General features: G+C 46.8%; 1 protein-coding gene across 1 annotated transcript in view; it reads left to right on the forward strand.

Moving 5' to 3' along the window:
- pkdcca (protein kinase domain containing, cytoplasmic a) overlaps positions 1 to 19667 on the forward strand; it is a 73927-nt gene that overhangs the window by 20730 nt on the left and 33530 nt on the right. Inside the window, exons 4-5 of the mRNA XM_038812709.1 lie at positions 4240 to 4319; positions 9172 to 9279. Of these exons, the coding sequence (XP_038668637.1) occupies positions 4240 to 4319; positions 9172 to 9279 (188 nt within the window). The remainder of the gene's footprint in view (positions 1 to 4239; positions 4320 to 9171; positions 9280 to 19667) is intronic.

Raw genomic sequence — 19667 nt, forward strand, 5'->3', positions numbered from 1 at the left:
TTGGGTACAGCGCATTCGTACTGCCCTGTACCACCCGGCTTCTAATGGTTTAGCGGAGTAGGGGTACAGATGTTCAAAAGAGGCCTCAAGATACAGTATTCTAAGGCAGCACGGTCGCACAGTGGTTAGCATTGCTGCCTCACGGCGCCGAGGTCCCAGGTTCGATCCTAGCTCTGGGTCACTGTTTGTGTGGAGTTTGCACATTCTCCCCGTGTTTGCGTGGGTTTCGCCCCCACAACCCAAAGATGTGCAGGCTAGGTGGATTGAACACGCTAAATTGCCCCATCATTGGAAAAAATGAATTGGGTACTCTAAATTTATATATAAAAAAAAGAAGCAGTATTCTGGTTCGATAGACACAAGGCTAGTTTCTTTCCTAGTTTGCTACAGGAACATCCCACACGCAGTGACTGGGGAGGCCCCGGCTGAAATGCTGATGGGCTGTAGGCTTTGAACCAGCCTTAGTATGATTTTCCCTGACATAGGTGCAAAGTACGCCACAAACAAGCTGCAAGGGCATTGCCCTGTTCGACGTTGCCCACCCAGATGCTTTGTACCAGGTGACATAGTGTGCATTCAAAACTTTGCAGATGCCGCCCAGTGGATCTCCGGGACTATCCTCTGCCAGTAAAGGCCGGTTTCCTATCAAATACAAGTCCAAGGTCAAATCATGCGAAAGCACCTTGATCACATTAGGTTTAGGTGACCAGATTTTTGAAAATTTCCTCGTCATATTTTCGTTCAGCTGATGCCACAGCAGGCCATAGCGGAGCCCCAAGGGGGTCAAGAAGCCATATGAGAGAGGCTGTGGACACAGGTTTGGAAATGGAAACTCAAGTGTCGGAACACTCTGATGGGGAATCAACAGTCCCACCGGAGGATTCTTCAGACTTTGAGGGGGAGGGATATTATAACCCACAAGTGTCATACAGGGTGGGAACAATTAACTTCCCTGTGAACCTTGCAGAATACAAGCTTTCCCTTTAAGGGAGTGGGAGACCTCAAAAAATGTATAGTTGTATGATATATAAAGCTGGCCAGTTTGGCACTGGCAAGGCAGGCCCATAGTGTTGGGTGGGGTTACTGGGTTATGGGGATAGGGTGGAGTTGTTGACCTTGGGTCGGGTGTTCTTTCCAAGAGCCGGTGCAGACTCGATGGGCTGAATGGCTTCCTTCTGCACTGTAAATTCTATGAGTAGGGATCTACCGTGTGGTGTATATAATAGTTATTGTAAATAAACTAAGTTTCTTTGAACTATTCGGTGTGGACTCCTTTGTGGCCTTATAAGAGTTGCCTTGATGCTTGTGGGGGTAGTCCCCCATGTCCATGTCAGGGAGTTTGTTTCTAACATGAGACTGACACTTCATTGAAATGTTTGGGGCATTTTGCAATATTGGAGGTGCCATTTTTGGATGAAATGTTAAAACCAAAGCACTGTTTGGCGTCACAGAGTGAAGTGCGATTCAAGGAAGAGCAGGGTGTTTTCCCAGTGTCTTGTCCAATATTTATCCCTCAACCAACATCTAGGGTGCTATCTACTGGCCGCATTGTGCCCGAAATGCAACGCAGCATGGCCGGTAGATGCCGGGGTTCCCGATTCCGGGATCTACCCAGCTCGCCATGCCTTGCAAGATCTACCGCGATCTCACATTCGGAATCCCGCCCATTGTGGAAGGGCTCACTATTTTTCAAATTTGCATATTAGAGCGAGACTGCTAGTCTCACTCTAATATGCATTCCCGCGATCTACTGAAGCCCTGGGATCTAACCTTTCTGCCTTGGAGACCTTAGGTGAGTGCTGCTTGGTACTGGTCTCCACAACGGAGGCCAGATGGAATGGCACTCGTGGGGAGTCTCCCAGGGGATTGGAGGCCCCAGGTGTTTGCACTCTGGGCAGGGTTGTACGCTGGTTCTGCCAGCCTGACACCCTGGTAGTACCCTGTTAGCACTGCTGGCTTGCAGGGACACTTGCCAGGGTGCCAGGCTGGCATTTCTTCCATGCCAGGGATCAGGCCCAGGGGTGCGCTGTGCAGAGGGACTGAGGACCCCCTTATTGGTCAGTTGGGGCTTTGGGAGAAGGGTTGGGAAATGGTGTCCTGATCTCTCCCTGCACTGAGGTGATCAGGTGAGCAGAGCTCCCTGTGCAGGAAACGGGATTAATTGCAGCCTCGTCAGGGAGTTCCCTGCTGAGGCCCGGAATATAACCAGAGTCCCGGTAGATAGCAGGGTGTTTCTCTGCGCTGTGAAACACCCGGCTAAACACGCTCGTCCCGGACTCTGTTCCAATTCGGTTAGATCATGCCCCTCAGGTGGATGATTTGATCATTTACTTTACCACTCTCTGCGGAAACCTGCTTTCTGCTAATTTGTTGCGTTTCCTACATTATAATGGGTCGAAAGTACTTCATTGGTTTTAAGTTGCTTTGGGATATCTTGCTGCCATGAAAGAATCGTAAGTCTTCTTATTTTCAACACTTCTGTAGAAATCCTTGCACGGTACTAAAGCATCAGTTTAGTCCAAAACAACTTGACAGTGCTGAAGCCCAATAATTGTTTTAGAACATAGAACATAGAACAGTACAGCACAGAACAGGCCCTTCGGCCCTCAATGTTGTGCCGAGCCATGATCACCCTACTCAAACCCACGTATCCACCCTATACCCGTAACCCAACAACCCCCCCCTTAACCTTACTTTTTAATTAGGACACTACGGGCAATTTAGCAGGGCCAATCCACCTAACCCGCACATCTTTGGACTGTGGGAGGAAACCGGAGCACCCGGAGGAAACCCACGCACACAGGGGGAGGACGTGCAGACTCCACACAGACAGTGACCCAGCCGGGAATCGAACCTGGGACCCTGGAGCTGTGAAGCATTTATGCTAACCACCATGCTACCCTGCTGCCCCGCAGGGTTTTTTTAATTTGGTTTTAGTATTTTGATTGGTCTTGCTGCATGCCATTGTCATCATCGGTCCAATTTTCAACTCCTAACTACCTACCTATTTCTCACTGAAAAAAGGCAGAGGACAATAGGAAATAGAAACATACCTTGGACAGGGAGAGAAGCTTGACCACCTTAAACTGGTGGAATGCAACTTAAATATGCAAATCAGTGTCTGGCCCTGGTTGTAGAGGTCTGCGTTCATCTTTTCAGATACAAACAGAATGAGTGTGTACATCGCCTCACACACACACACGTTTCAACGTTTCAGCAGTTGAGCTGTCTAACCAGTGGTCCTTAAGGGGGTCCTTACCGGACCCAGGAAACTTTTAATTTGTTTGGTGGGGCCAAGAGGAGCAATGCGCTTTCTGGTTCTGGAACGAAAGTCCCTGATGGGCTGCCTCTTAACATTGGCAGTATGGTGCGGTGTAGAAACCACCCAGTTTTAATTCCAATGAATTCAGGGGAAATTGAAATCGAGTGATTCCCATGAGAGTGGCCGATGCACAAAGCCAGTGTTCCACTGGGATGGGAGGATCGAAAACCTACATCCTTGTTTTTTACCCCTTCGTATACTCTTGTGAAACATTAGGGAGAGGATACTCTCAGCTTTGCTAACTTCTTTGAAATTTAACACAATGCAAAAAGAAAAGATAAAGTAGTGGATCGGGGATGGGGAATTGCTTTTTAGTAATAATGTGAAGCGAGTGACAGCGAATCAGCAGCTTGGCTTACATCCACCCAAGTTACTTCAGTGTAGAAAAAACAGATAATTTGGAGAACAATCGGGCAACTTTTAATTGTCCCTTTTCCAGTTTTACCTCAGATTAATTTTAAAATCTCTTATTTATAATGCAGCATTAAAAGGGTATTTTGTGAATAAGATTTACGGAACTGATCAGTAAAATAATAAGGGTGAAATTCAACTTCATTGAGGCATAAAATGGGCCCAAGTGGATTGGCCATTCATTCTGTATCGCTCTCGACCTCCCTTTCCACTGACTTCATTTCATGCATTTTGTGCCTCTGCCAACGTTGAATTTCACACCCAATGCCTCTATCTCACATCCGTGACTAAGCCTAATTCCTAGCTTTTAGCTAAAATTATTATCATGATACTAGGGTGCAAGAATCATTCGTAAGGAGTGCAGAGTGGCATTGGCAGATGCCTACATGAAAGTTAGTTGACTGACCTTTAGAGTTGAGATCTGAAGTAGGAGGGAAAGAAAAATAATAAATCTCTTATCTGTCAAAAAGTTGTTTAACACAGCTTAATATTTGCTCCCATTGCAGGTTCTTCTTTACCTATCTCTTGCCACACAGTGCCCCATCAAGTCTCCGGTCACTGCTGGATACTGTAGTGAATGCTACAGGTATGAAAATGACATGTTTATTACACTGGCTTCATTCTGTCTGAAGATTTTGGTTTACATATTTCTATCAATAGTCTGACAAGTATAGAACTAGAATCCTGATATTACAATAGATTAGGAGTACAATTTACTGGAGTACTTAAAATTAAATTGGCTTTCCAATCCTGATGAAACAGTCAAATGCATTAGATATGTTTCATTCATTGATATATGCACTGAATCTCATGAACCCTCTGGCCAGGATTTTCCAGGATTAAGAGAGGGAGTGCAGAAGAGGCTGACAATGGACAACCAAAGAACCTGGAGATGGGGCAGGTGTAGTAGGAGCTAGAGGAGTCCCCAGAAATAGGCAGGAGGCAGGAGTGAGACCATGGAGTGATTTTAGCACAAAACCACAAATTTTAAATCTGAGGTACTGGGGAGTAATAGTTAATCTTAGTCTATAAGGAAATAATTTGTACCGGAAGCAAAAACCCACAGTTATCTGACAGAGAATGCGACTCATGTCTTTGGTTACAGTTGTTTCAATGGTGTGGGAGTGGCAGAAAGCTGGGCCAGAATTCTCCGGTCGTTAAGGTTCAGTTTTCCGGCTGGCGGCGCACCTGCGGGTTTCGTGACGGGATGGGGTGCTTTCAATGGGAAATCCCATTGACAAGCAGCGCCAGCTAACGGTACACGGCCGAGAAACACAAAGCTGGGGGATCGGAGAATCCTGCCCCTGGTTTGAGGAAACAAGTCAGTGAATTCACAGGCCTGTTTGGGCAGCAGAATTTATCAATTCGAGAAATATAATCAATTGAAAATTACAGTAATTAATTGCTTTGTGTGGTTTTACGAACATATCTTTACACAAAGAACAAGCAAATAATTGTGATGAAAGATTGAACTTCCAACAATTTAAATGGATATTTTACTGGACAGTTTGCTTATTTAGTAAGTTCCAAATTTCACATTTCAGAAACCATATCCTCTGAATTGCTTAGAGCATCAATTTTAAGGGCAGCACGGTGGTGCAGTGGGTTAGCTCTGCTGCCTTTCAGCGCCAAGGTCCCGGGTTCGATCCCGGCTCTGGGTCACTGTCCGTGTGGAGTTTGCACATTCTCCCTGCGTTTCGTCCCCACAACCCAAAAGATGTGCAGGGTAGGTGGATTGGCCACGCTAAATTGACCCTTAATTGGAAAAAATGAATTGGGGTACTCTAAATTATTATTTTTTAAAAATAAAATAAATTTAAAAATTCTAAGCATCAATTTTAGGGTAGTGCAGCCTGCAATATGAGAGATGGATTGGAATAGGGAAGATTATTCTCCCAGCAAACACATACAAAGTGCTGCTCCCATTGTGATTTATTGTTTTTCATGTTTTATTTGAAACCAAAGGCTAAAACAGATTTGGAGATTCAAACCTTTTTCTATGAACCCAACCAGCCGATTAGATCATGGATGGAATCTGGGATTTTCATTTACAGTTCAAGTGAATCTGCAAGTATTATAGAGTTGCATAGGAACAGAAGAACAGCAAATAATTGGATGGGGAGAATCAGAAAGTAAAATGATTGGAAATAAGTAGACTTTTGGTGGTGTTGTGCTGCAGCTGGGTGTAAATTGTTGCTGAAAAAGTGTTTCAAAACTGACTAGCTTCGCCCAATCACTCAAATATTCTGGATTCATTGTATCATCCAACATTAAATGACATTTAAGGAAGTGCAAGACTCCCCGAGCTCATAAAAGAAGTTGGTGCGCCTGTCCTACAAAAAACATACCTGCCCCAAGCCAGTCTAAATCTTCCACTTTGGTCACATTGCAGATGATGGGCATTACCAATCTATAATATTTGTGTGAACATGTTGAACAAAAAAAGTACCGAAAACTATTCATTCTCATGCAACATTGTTTTTAAATCCACCACGATTACACAACAAAAATATGCAACTTTCTACCTGTATAAACTCTAGCTCTTTGGAAATGGTCCGTTCAGTAAATGGATTGTGCGGATTAGATGTAGCCTTTCTAGTACTTATCAGTAGCTTGGTATTTCAAACAGTACTTGCTTACTGCAAAACAGGTGCAAACTTGTTTCATTCTTCACAAGATATAGGGCCTGATTCTCCTCAAAGTTAATTTCAAAGTTAATTTGAGGCAGATTTTTCCATGAATTCCCCATTGCTGTTCAATGACACTTAGTCACTTTTTTGGACCCTGGGGAATTTCTCACCAGTTTAGCCCACAATTAGAATGCATGGGTGCCATTTTGAAAGGGTGTCCTGATCTCTAAGTGAGCTTGTGGACCCCCCCCCCCCCCCAACACATGGGCAATGTCACCCCCCACAAACATGGACACTACCCTACATCCCCCAAGTGAGGACACCCTGCTACGGGGGTCCCTGGAGGCCCCCCTCCCCCCAAGCTCCCTTACAGCACTCCCTTCCTTCTAGAATCCCCACCCATCACCCACTCAACCTCCCCGAGACCCCTACTTACCTGCCTGCACTTCCCCACCCTTGAAAAGCCCCCTCCACCCTCATTACATGGGCATGGCCCCCCTTACCCCCTGGGCCTTGGCAGTGCCACTCTGGCACTCAGGCACCCTTGCACTGCCACCCTGGTACCCAGGCAGTGTTCCTGTGGCTTGGCAGTGCTATCCGGTCACTTTGGCAGTGCAAGGGTGACAATGCCATGGTGCCCACATTCCAGGGGGAGGACCAGGGAGCTACCCTGCACTTACCCTGACTACCCCGCAATCTCCGGTGGCCCAGGAGAGACCCCCCAGGTGCCTTTCCACCTGGTCCATGATTGTATGGACCCAGCGCAGATTGGCGCCCGGCTGCAGCCTCCCAGGGGGGGCCGGTGGCTCCCGCACAGATAGGTCATAAGTAGGTCATTCGGTCCCATCCATTTGGGGCAGAATTCCAACTCCGATGTCTTGCAGGGCTTAGGTGAATCTCGGGAGGCACGAAGGCTGTCAGGAGATCTTTCCTGGCATTCTCCAGCCATGTTGCTCTCAAGCGAGAGACCAACCCTGCCGGAGATATGCGCCCATAACCATAAATGCATCTTGTCACCAATGTCCTGATCTCATCTGTGTGTATGATGCCACAGCAAAAAGGATTGAACCATGCCTTCCGTATGTGTTGACACTTACTCACAATGTTCTCAGCTAGGTTTTGAGATGGATGACAGTAGGACATGCCATTATCGGGGTAAAGAAGAAGAATGGACACCTCCTATCGCTGCACCCATGTTGTTTGACTCAATGAGAGATGGTGGTTAAGCTCACCCTACACCACCACCTTCCCCTCATTCCCAGCTGTCCTGCTCCCTTTCCACTTGGATGAGAGAGGGATTTGTAGTGTCAAGCTACAACATGAAAAGAGCAGAGATGGGACACAGGCTTCTTCCTGTCGGTCTGCTTAACTGTGAAAGAATAGACAATGTTGCTGGATATTGTACCCACAGTGCCAATCCCACATTCCGGTTTATTAATGACACACCCACAATGTTGTACCATAATTAATTCATTCATTCTGCTGTTGCAGCTCACACAAATCCATTCCACTTGGCGTTAATTGTAAAATGGCCAACACAAGTGCTACTGTCGGAGCAGAAGGCGTTTAATTGTAGTGGCATTTTCCAACAGTATATGCTGGTTTGTGACATTCCTACTATGCTAATATATTTAATTGACCGTCACATAAAATATCATGGGCAGAATTCTCCGATATCACCCACTGGTAGGATTCTCCGGACCTGCTGCAGTGAATGGAGTTTTGGCCAAATGCCCAATCCTCTGTTCTCGCTGGCAGCGGTGACAGGGCGAATGAGACCCGGAGAATTCTGCCCCATTTGTGTTTCATTTTGTAATGAACCAACTCTCCTACTTCCCTTCTTATACTCAGCTCCATTGAAGATATGGCCAAGTGAATTAGAAAGTAAGGAGTGTGACCTGATCATCTTGTACTATAACGCTCATTCCTTCCTGCGGGGATAGATAGATAGAACAGTACAGCACAGAACAGGCCCTTCGGCCCTCGATGTTGTGCCGAACAATGATCACCCCACTTAAACCCACGTAACCCAACAATCCCCCCATTAACCTTACACTACGGGCAATTTAGCATGGCCAATCCACCTAACCCGCACATCTTTGGACTGTGGGAGGAAACCGGAGCACCCGGAGGAAACCCACGCGCACACGGGGAGGACGTGCAGACTCCACACAGACAGTGACCCAGCCGGGAATCGAACCTGGGACCCTGGAGCTGTGAAGCATTGATGCTAACCACCATGCTACCGTGAGGCCCTGCATTCTTCTGAGCATCACCACACGATGGCCTTACTGAGATCAGGAACTTGCTATCTTGAGACTTGCAGAGATAACCTATTTCCTAGCATCCTCTGTGCCATTGCATGGCCCTGGTCATCAGATTTCGATTAGTTTTTAAAAATTGAGAAGCCAAGATGCTGGTCTGAGGCCTGCAGTTCAAGAATGAGAAGAATAGAAGAGAAGACAATGGATATCAGAAAGTAGTGGAGTAGTGGTTAAATGACTTGGTTTGGGGTTTAAAAGCTTGAGGATTGGATGGTCTGTAGGAGGAGGGGAAAAAAACTGGTGGTGCACAGTTTGTCAGGCTGTGTGGATGAAAAAGAGAATTAGTCGGCCAGTACAATGAATACAATGAGTATTCAACACAGTTTGAATGTAAGGGGTCAGAAGCAGAACAAGAGAAAACTGTTCAGAGCAGCACTGACCACAGCAGCATTGAGAAGCTAAAATGGAAAGAGAAAGTCACATTGTACTCAAACGATTGAAAGAGACAAGAAAGCATTTAACTGAAACATTGTTTGTTTTGCAGGGGAGTTGCGCTGGGGAATAGACGAGACACTAACTCAGCTAGAGGAGGTTCTGTACCTGTTCAAGAGTGGTTTATATCTGCAGAATGTCACACAAAGTCGAACCTCGGGTAAGACAGCCTTAATTACGCTTACTGCACGACTGCCAAACCTCCAAACATGCTGTGTTCTGTTTCAGCATCAGGTTAAATGGAGGGGGCAGGGGAAAGTTTGATTCATCACAGATTGTATCATTGATTCAAATGTTCAAAGTACTGTGCTGAAAGTCTGTGGTTTGAGCTGTACGAAGGCAGATTGTATGATGAAAAATAATTATGAAGTAATTTTAATCCTGGCATGCAATTAGGTGGGGCGACATTACATCTGTGTTGATCCGCGGCAATGGTTGGCTCACAAAATATATCTTATTATACTGTCGGGTAGTTTTGGTTGATTGATGTCATGAAAAGAAGTAGCAGGGATTTTTGAGACTTTGGATTGTTTTTGTGCTGTATTCAATGTTACACTCTCACATTCTAAAGAAGCAATTACCATTTAGGTACAGTAGAGTTATTTCAATATGGGGGTGTAGGTTAGGGAGAGTGGGAGGATGGTAATAGATCAGCACCTTTTCACTGTGTGTCCATGAAATAGAAGATTGCCCACAACTTGTTGAACATCAAAATTGTTAGGAGCAGAATCTGTCCCTTCACTGGAAGCGAAGGAAAAGCAGAATGTGAGTTGCCCTCAACCAAAGTGTCAACGTTTGCTCAGTGGTAGCATTTTCGCCTCTGAGTCAGAAGGTTGTGGATTCAAGTCCCACTCCAGAGAAATTAATGCAAAAAACTATGATGATATGTCTTGCAGTACCGAGGAGTGCTGTACTATCAGGTGCAAACTTTTAGATGCAATTTTAAATCAAGGCCCCACCTGCCCTCTCGGCGGGTATAAAAGATCACATGGCGCTATTTTGAAGAAGAGCAGAAGCGTTCTTCCTGGTACACTGGCTTATATTTATCCTGTAGTCATTATCACTGAAACAAATTATCTAGCATTATATCATGTTTGTTTTCAGACTTTCCTGTGCGTGAATTAAGGACGCATTGTCCTGCATTATAGTGGCGGCTAATACCACGTAAAACTATTTAATTGGCCATAACGTTCTTTGGGACTTGCTGAGGTTGCGAAAGGTATTATATAATTGCTAGCAATGTTGGCTCTAAGCTGCACGGGTGCAAAGCTGACCAGCAATCTGAAACATGTTGCACAGGCCACATTCCCTCAAAGTTGTGTGTGCACCCTCAAACATTTTTCAAATTTCTACAAAGATAGATTAGAATGAACATTAATTGCAAGTCTTTTTTATGATCTGAAGAAAGGAGAAACTCGGGAACAGATCTCTTAATCACTTCTTTCATCAGGGAAACAATGCAATGCATGTGCACTTGTATGTGAGTGTGCCTTTGTGTCCATGCACCTACATACATATGTATGAGTGTGCAATGAGAGGCCTGAGTGTAAAACACAATACTTAGCTGTAGCGAGGAAGTTGAAATGATTATATCGGGTGGAATCTTCCTGGTCAAGTGGAGATGGGCTCGAAGGTAGCACCGGGAGAACATTTTGCAATTACCATGTTAGGTAAGCGGTCTGGCATGTTCCTGCCTCTGGCCGATAATATTTAAAATGGGGTGAAAATGGTGAGGGTTACCTGCCCAATGCAGCGGGTCGCCACTTACCATATTTAAGTGCCCGATTGTGGGAAAATTGGAGACACCAGCAGGAAGATCCTGGTGACAGACAGACCTTTGCTGAGACCAAAGCCCAGCATGTATCTGGAGGTATCTTGACGGTGGCTGAATTGGGGGAGTCCAGAAAACTCTATCAGTAACCCCCACGTCCCCCAACCCCCAGAGGTACGTGGGTCACATCTGCAGCTGCAGGCCATCCTGTTGAGGGGAATGACGGCTGGGGTGTTTCCCGCCACAAGGTGGCCTGGCAACCGTGGCCACATTTTAATTTTGACAATGCAGTATTGTTTCAGAGGGTGCCTCGAGGTAGAGGTGCAACCTTGCAGCGGCAGTGCCCATCTCTGCTAATGGAGCTGCTGTTCTCAGAATGGGCCGGCAACCTCAAGAACCTTCTTGCCACCCTTAATTGGACGGCAGTTGTAGTGGGAGTCAGTTGGGAGGCCACCTCCCCGAAGATTGTGCCAGTGAATACATTTCGGGCAAGTGCGATGGCGGGACCCAGAATTTGTCTCAACCCTCAATCAATTTTTAAAGGGTATAAGGTTCCGTCCATACTGTGCGAACCTGACATATGTCCAAGTCACATCCATATGTAATTCTACAACAGATATTCATGGCTTAATTCTAGCCCCTCACAGCTGCTATTCAAATTATAGTTTGTACCCAAAAATCAGAGATTTTTCAACTGCTATGCTTTGGAGTTATTCTATTTAATTTGAAAAGTAGTTTTGGTTGGTTTGTTCGATGTTTGATGATCAGAAAATGAACAAATAAGTTTTTGTTTTCCATTGCAAGTCTAAGAATTCTTTGATCCAGGGTGGTGTTCCTCTTGTTAGTCACACTGCAAGATGCTTTTTCTCCAGCTTTTGCATTCTCTAGTGAAGTATCGCTCTTTAAGATGCTCGAGTGAACCTTTGTATTGTGAGCAGTTCTGGGCACCTTAGGAAGGATATTTTGGCCTTGGAGGGAGTGCAACGTGGGTTTTCAAAAATGATACCTGGAATACAGGAGTTGAGTTAAGATTTTCGAAGGTTAAGGGATGATCCGATCGAAGTATTCAAGATATTAACAGGGGAAGACAGGGTAAATAAAGATGAACTATTTCCACTGGTTGGAGAATCTAGAACTAGGGGGCATAGTCTAAAAATTAGAGCAGACCGTTCAGGAGAGATGTCAGGAAGAACTTCTTCACTCAAAGGGTGGTAGAGGTTTGGAACTCTCTCCCACAAACAAGAGTTGAAGCTAGAACAGTTCTTAACTTAAAATCGGAGGTTGATGGATTTGCGTTAAGCAAAGCTATTAAGGGATATGGGCCAAAGGTCATGGATCAAACTTGATCTCATTAAATGGTGGGGCAAGCTCGAGGGGCTGAATGGCCTACTCCTGTTCCTATCTTCCTTTGAATGGCAGTGAACATGTATAACTATAAAAATTGTACATCTAGCACCTATTTCTTATCTGTCACATTTCAACAACTATCTGTGCCACATTGTAAAAGAAAATTTAAAGACTAATGGAAAATCAAGGACAGAAAATATCAGTGCCAAAACAACTGCTGTGTCATGACTGTTGTATGTAGCAGCATATTTTTAAACAGTAATGACCTCTTAATTTCTCTTTGTCTAAGAGAACCCTCAGCCCTCAGCAACAGGGGTGAATCTCAAATCACGGTCCTTCCCATTTTTCCGATATAAAAACAGCGGGTGTAATTCTCCATTTGGGAGATGTGTTGACACCGGGACTGAATTGTGCGCAGTTTGCGTTCCTGTTTCAGGAGCAATTCAGGATTTGCTAATGGGCCAGGAATCTGCTGGTGAGAATTTCGAGCAACTCCCGGCCCATTGGGTGTTCTAGCCTCTGGGGCTGGAGTTAGCGCCAAAGAGCTTGGCAGCTGGAGCTGTTTTTAAACGCTTCACTTACCACACACTCACTGCAGCCTGAAGACCTGCCCCCCCCCCCCCCCCCCCCACCCCGCCTCCTTCCCGAGGTTGGGAGTCCGAGGTGGACCCACAGCTCCATACCAGTGAGGAGCAAAGGGACACCCTCTTCCCCAGGGTGGACTGCAGACTCCAGCTCCTGTAGACTGCAGATGCCTGAACACTGCCTGGGAGGTGGTGGTGGAGGCAGTCAGTGCTGCCAGTTCCATAAGGAGGAGACAGCTGGTCATCCGAGGGGTGGGGGTCACTGGTGAGAGGGACAGAGAACCAGGAAGAGTTGCAGGTATCTTGAACTCTGCTGATCCCCTGTTTCCTGTGCAATGGGGCAGTGCTTCTGTGGAGTGTCAACATCTGGTGGGCTCCTGATTGAGCTTGAACTTTGATGATGCAGTTGGGGTACGAAGGTGTCCAGAGGGGCAGCCTGGGTGGGCTCCCAGATGACCAGAAGCTTTCTGAGCATTCAAAGGAGACAGGCAGCACTCAGCAGTGTGAGTAGCCAGGAACCTGTAAGTAGCACCGAGGGGTGTGTTTAAAATACAGACTGCAGCGATGGTGATCTGAGCCAGGCCACCCCAATTCTGAGGGGACACCCCAAATCCACGGACCTGTCATCAAGTCACTACCTTTTACTCCTCCCAACACGGGCAACTAACATCCAGGAAGCCCTACAGTTTTTCAATGTTTTTTAGCCTCTTGCTCACACTCTGCAGCTATGGTGCCCAGTCCACGTTTGTCAATCCTTGTAGTAATTCACGCCAGCTAGACCTCCGCCTGAGAGGAGCATCGCGGAAGGGCGGAACCTACTGTGTCCAGCCTGCTAAACCCACTTAGATGCCTGATTTGCATGCCACCGCCGGCACGGGGCGCAAACCCCGTTATCACCACCAACGAGGGACCGGAGCATTGTTGCCGAATCGGTGCCGGGCACAGATCTCGATTTTGGCCGGACGCCCGATTCTCCGCCCGACCGCGGTTTGCGGCATCAGAGAATTTCGTCCAATATTCTACATTGTCCTCTGTCTCATCCGAACTTCTGTGGAAAAGCCCTAGTTGCAATATTACCCCCCGTAAGTTTTAGTCATCCAGGTGTTATTCCCTTAAATATGCAAGTTGGATTTGTGAAAAAAGAGACTTCCATTTGCATAGCATTTTTCAGAATTCACAGTCTCCCCGTGTCTGCTTGGGTTTCCTCTGTGCAGTTTTGGGGGATTGGCCATACTAAATTTGCCCTTTGTTTCCAGGGATATGCAGGATGGTTGGGGGGGGGGAGTGCCTGGTTAGGGCACACTTTCGGAGCATCGGTGCAGACCCAATGGGCCGAATGGCCTCCTTCTGCACTGTAGGGATTCTATGATTCACGACCTCCAGAAGTCCCATAGTGCTCTACAGTTTAAAGAGCACCCAATTTTTTTTTCCCACTTAAGGGGCAATTTAGCGTCTTCAATCCACCTAACCTGCACATCTCCGGGTTGTAGGGGTGAAACCCACGCAGACACAGGGAGAACATGCAAACTCCACGCGGACAGTGACCCAGGGCCAGGATTCAAACAAGGGTCCGTGCTCTCCAGTTTTTGTAGTGCAGTCCTAGTTGTAACGTGAGAAATACAGCAGCCAGTTTGTGCATGACTTAATCTCACAAACAGCAACAGATTATCTTCTTTGAAATCGTGTCATGGAATCTTTTACATCCATCAGCAAGGGGCCTCAGTTTAAGGTCTCATCGGAAAGGCAGCACCTCCTGCAGTGCGGTAGTCCCTCAGTACTGCAGCAAAATGTCAGCCTAGATTTGGTGCTCAGGACTCTTCGGTGGGGTTTGACCTCATCCCTTTCTGACACAGGGAGAGATTGGTATCAACTGAGTCACGACTGCTGATATTGCTGCAAATTGACGAATCCAAAAGTAAGGGGACAAATAATGGGTAAAGTTTGCCCAGTTAATCCAAGCATCGTTTGGCCTTAAAGGGATTACTGGATCTCAGGAGGGAAAAAGGGCTGGAGATTATCTTTTTGCTTTTCTGAGCCCAGGAAACATAGAAGTATTTCTGCTGGGTTTGCCAGAGTGTCTGACCCTTCAATGATTCATTCGATTTCCTCCCCACCCCCAGAACTGCCGACTTGCCCCTCCGTTGCTTGTCTGGCTTGTCAACTGATTTGCTGCCTTCCCTGATTGGAGAGCTGCACCAGGGAAGCTGCTTGGCATCCACAGCTCACTATTGGCATTCAAATGATGGTCAAAGCCGTGTTTGGCACAGGCCCCGGCCTGCATGGACCAACATGCAGAACCGCTGCTCTGGAGACTTTGTGCCAGTTTTGGGTGAAAGTGAAATTTCTTGCCCGTTGTATTTACATGAATTGATGTGCGGAATCTTATCAGCATCGCAAAGGCAGCTTTGGAGGCAGAAAGGAAAAGTTTTAGAAAAATCTTCTGTCACGGTGGCACTCGATGCATCTCCACTTTTGAGTGGTGTTGGAAGACACGGGTAGAGACTGGCATCAGCCACACATCATATAGCAGCAGGTTGCTAAATAGGACAAATTAAGTGCCACTTAGTGGCAAATTGGTGAGATTGCCAGGATTTTACTTCTGACTGGAGACAGACAGCCTACACCGAGACCAAAGCCGGGTAGGTGAAAGCAGGCCTCCTATTAGTTTCCCACTCCCTCCCACCAGAGCCGCAGGTGCTAGAGGGCTTAAGCACCTGCTATAGGCCATCTGTCAACCCTAATGGTGGCCTGCCAGCTCTGGCCACAATTAATTTTACGCTTTTGCTGAAGCAGGCATCTCCATCCTGGGGCATCTCTCCCAGTGGGGCTGTAGCCACTCAGGGTGCAGGGTGCTTCCATACGGCTCCCGCACCCCCCACCGGCTGTGCACCCTGACCCTTGTCTTTAAGATATGAAGGTTAGGTGGATTAGCCATGATTAATACACAAGGGTACGGGGATAGGGCAGGGGAATGGGCCTAGGTAAAGTGTTCTTTCGGAGGGTCATTGCAGACCTGATGGGCCGAATGGCTTTCATCTGACCTGTTGGAATTATCTGGATTAATTGGAAGGCGCTCCCGAAGGCAGCCTGTTAATTGGCCTCCCCAATAAGATTGCTTACCTGGAGAGACATCATAGAATCCTTACAGAGTAACCTACTTACGCCCACACCTCTACCCTATCTTTGGACTGTGGGAGGAAACCGGAGCACCCGGAGGAAACCCATGCAGACACGGGGAGAAAGTGCAAACTCCACACAGACAGTGACCCGAGGCTGGCATTGATCCCGGGACCCTGGAGCTGTGAGGCTAACCACAGTGCCACCATGCGACCCATATATCATAAACAACTAAGGTGGTAAGATTCCACCCAGTCAGTCTTGTTTTATTCGAAAAACAGCATAGCCGTTGACTTATACTGAGCAGCACAACAGAAAATATGTTCAGCTTAAATAAAAACAGAAATGCTGGAAATTCATAGCAGGCCTGTCAGCACAAGAAGGAGAAAAGACAGCTCAACAGTCTTGATAGGTCACTTCTTTAGAAACAATGCCATTTTCTTTCAGTTGTTCCTATTCACTCTACTATATGGAATATCCCTTTTCAAATAAAACATAGCAAAAGTTCCGTTTTCTGTGTATTATTTTGTCACATGCCACCGCTTGGGGCAGTCAGCATAATGAGACAAAATAAAAACACTTGAGTACTGTAAAGAAAAAATCCGAACAGGTTTGGGTTGTGGGCAGGCCATAAGCCTGTTGGAGTTGAGCTGTCCAGTCTTTCTGGCTGGGTGACGGTTAGTTGATTTGAAATGGGCGTCTGTCGCTTACTGCTTCATTGCAGCTGTATAGCAGAGGGAGACGAGTGATGATTGATTGCGGAGTTGAGAGCGGGGAATAGAAAGGACAGAAAAGCCATTCATTGTCAAACAGAACTGAAATAACCCCAGATTGTCTGTACTTACCTTGCTTCATAATTAGCATGAAAAGCTGCACAGGTGTTCCGATGATTTTCCAATTCTCTGATATCCGTCATGCTCCCTGCTGACTGATGCCTGTCATCACATTAAATTTATTCTCAGCACCACAATAAATGCTACAAACGTTCCTTTGTAGAGAAAGTGCCAGGAAGGTTGTGCTTTCTCCGGTGCTGCTTGATCCCAGTTTAAGTGGTAAATCGGAACCCACCATTGAGGTGCTGTGGATTAACTGCTGCGCATTATTTCGATTTTTAAAAATTGTTGAGAGATATACAATGACCAGAAAACAGCAGGAAATCTATGGTCAGTTTTTTTCTGTCCCTTTTCAGGTTGCGTTCAATTGTCACACTCTCTCTTCCTCCTTTGTTCTATGCATATCACATTCTATCTCTCCCTTGCTGTCTGCCTCTCAATTTATTCTTTGCACTCTTTCTGCCTCCCTTTCCCTCTCCCAGTCACACTCTTTCTTTCCCTATCTGCCCGCTGTATTGTTCCTCCTTCCTTTCCCTCTTTCGCCATCTTCCCCTCTCCCACCTTGGGCAGCACGTAGCACAAATGGCTAGCACTGTGGCTTCACAGTGCTAGGGTCCCAGGTTCGATTCCCTGCTGGGTACTGTCTGTGCAGAGTCTGCACGTTCTCCCCATGTCTGTGTGGGTTTCCTCCGGGTGCTCCGGTTTCCTCCCACAGTCCAAAGACGTGCACATTAGGTGGATTGGCCATGCTAAATTGCCCTTTGTGTCCAAAAAGGTTTGGAGGGGTTATTGGGTTACGGGGATAGGCTGGAAGTGAGGGCATAAGTGGGTCGGTGCAGACTCGATGGGCCGAATAGCCTCCTTCTGCACTGTATGTTCTATGTTGGGCTTGATTTTCAAATCTGGGTTGGGAACCTGAAGCCCAGGCAATGCCCGAGCCTCAGACCTTCCACCTCAACTGTGTTGCTTGTGCAATGCTATTTTGTAATGTAAATGTCCTGGCTGGACCGGAGGTGAGCCTGTGACCAATTAAGGCCGTCAAGTGTTACCAGGAGGTGGGAGCTGCCTGCAGAACATGAGCAGCAAAGGCAGCTGGCAGCTAAGGTCAAGACCCGCTGCATCCTTCACGAAGAGAGCAGGCAGTATTTTGGAGGGCCAGCACCCTAACTGTATTCAATTGTTCAATAGTTCGGTGTTTTATTATGTGTGCCTGTTGACTCTTCTGTGTTCTGTGTGCTATTAGTCAAGCCTGGGTATGGTTACAAGATAAGCAGAAATTAAACTGCAATGCTATGATGTCAGCTTGACACTGCAGACATTTTAAAAGCTTTGTAAATAAAACTCTTGCTCAAACTATATAGATCTCCAAGACATAAAACAAAACACTAATCCCGCATGAAAGTGTCCAAATGGCCAAATGAGAGGTAATGCACGCGATCTACCGCAAGATCCAGCAGGCCCCCACGTAAAAAACACTCTCACTTTCCCACCATATTGAATCCAATAGCCATGCGTTAACATGCACCAGTTCACCGATTTTTCAATTGCAGTTCACAGTGGTTAGCACTGCTGCCTCACAGCGACAGGAAGCCGGGTTCGATTTCAGCCTCAGGTGACTATCGGTGTGGAGTTTGCAGGTTCTCCCTGTGCTGCGTGGATTTCCTCCAGGTGCTTCGGTTTCCTCCCACAGTCCACAAATGTGCAGGTTAGGTGGATTGCCATGCAGATTGTGTGGGGTTCCGGGGGTTACAGGGAAAGCACGGGTGAGTGGGCCGAGGTAGGGTGCTCTTTCGAAGGGTCGGTGCAGACTCGAAGGGTTGAACGGCTGGGACTGGAGGAATTCTATGGATTCATCCTTTCCCTTCTCGTCCCTTTAAGAAACTCCTCAAGGAGCTCAACAAGCTGTTAATTGGAGGTGTGTTCCCTGTTTCAACCCCTCCCATTTTCCCTTTGAAAATTGGATTGGGCTCAAAGATGTCAGGATCCAGAGACACCTTCTTGGACTATAATTTTTATATTGACCTGCAACCATTCTCAACTCGGCTGACAATTGAAAATTCAGCCCCTTACCACCCACTTTCTTTCTCATCTGCCTTTCGCAATCATTACTTTTTTCTCTCTCAATCAGACCTTTTCTCTCTCCATTTCTCTCTGTGACTTTTTTGTTTCTGCCTTTATCTAATTCTTTTGCGCACTCCATCATTCTACAGTGGTTTCCATACACTGCTCTAACATTTTTATGATACATTACGAAGGATACCAAGGTAATATGAATGTCTCTAAACTTCCAGTTGTCCACTGTGCAGGAGTGCACCTTCAGGCTGTGCAAGACTAGCGTAGGCCTCCCACCCCGGGCTTCCGTATGCTAATTGTGAGGCCCATTCCTAACTGCTTACCTATGTTTGTAGCCCATTTTAGCCCCTGGCAGCCACAATCCCACCCCCACCTCCTGGCAAGCTAGCACATCTTTTTGGGTTTGCTGACCATTCTGATGGGGCCAGAGATAAATTTACACTTTTGGGGGCGCCACGGTCCCTCTTTGCGGGGTTGTGTGGACCTTTTTGTGTCTCTAATCCATGGTGTTTGGGTCTTTGGACTGTTTGGTGGGGCAGGGGCCCCAGTTTTGGGGAGCAGGTTGGCTCAGAATTTTAGAAAAAGTCAATCCCCCTAGTGGCTGCATCATGGACTGGATTAAAATCATACGTTAATGTTCCTCTGTGTATCACATGAAATGCAGAGAGATTAAAGCTCCCATCCCCTAATATGGAGACCAGATGGAAACCTGGGGCGGAATTCTCTGACCCCCCGCAGGGGCTGGCGTAAATCCCACCCCTGCCGTGGCCGGAATTCTCCGCCATCCAGGAATTGGCGGCGGACCCCCCCCCCCCGCGGCGAT

This window comes from Scyliorhinus canicula, chromosome 1 (assembly GCF_902713615.1).
Source record: "Scyliorhinus canicula chromosome 1, sScyCan1.1, whole genome shotgun sequence".
In the NCBI taxonomy this organism is placed as follows: domain Eukaryota; kingdom Metazoa; phylum Chordata; class Chondrichthyes; order Carcharhiniformes; family Scyliorhinidae; genus Scyliorhinus; species Scyliorhinus canicula.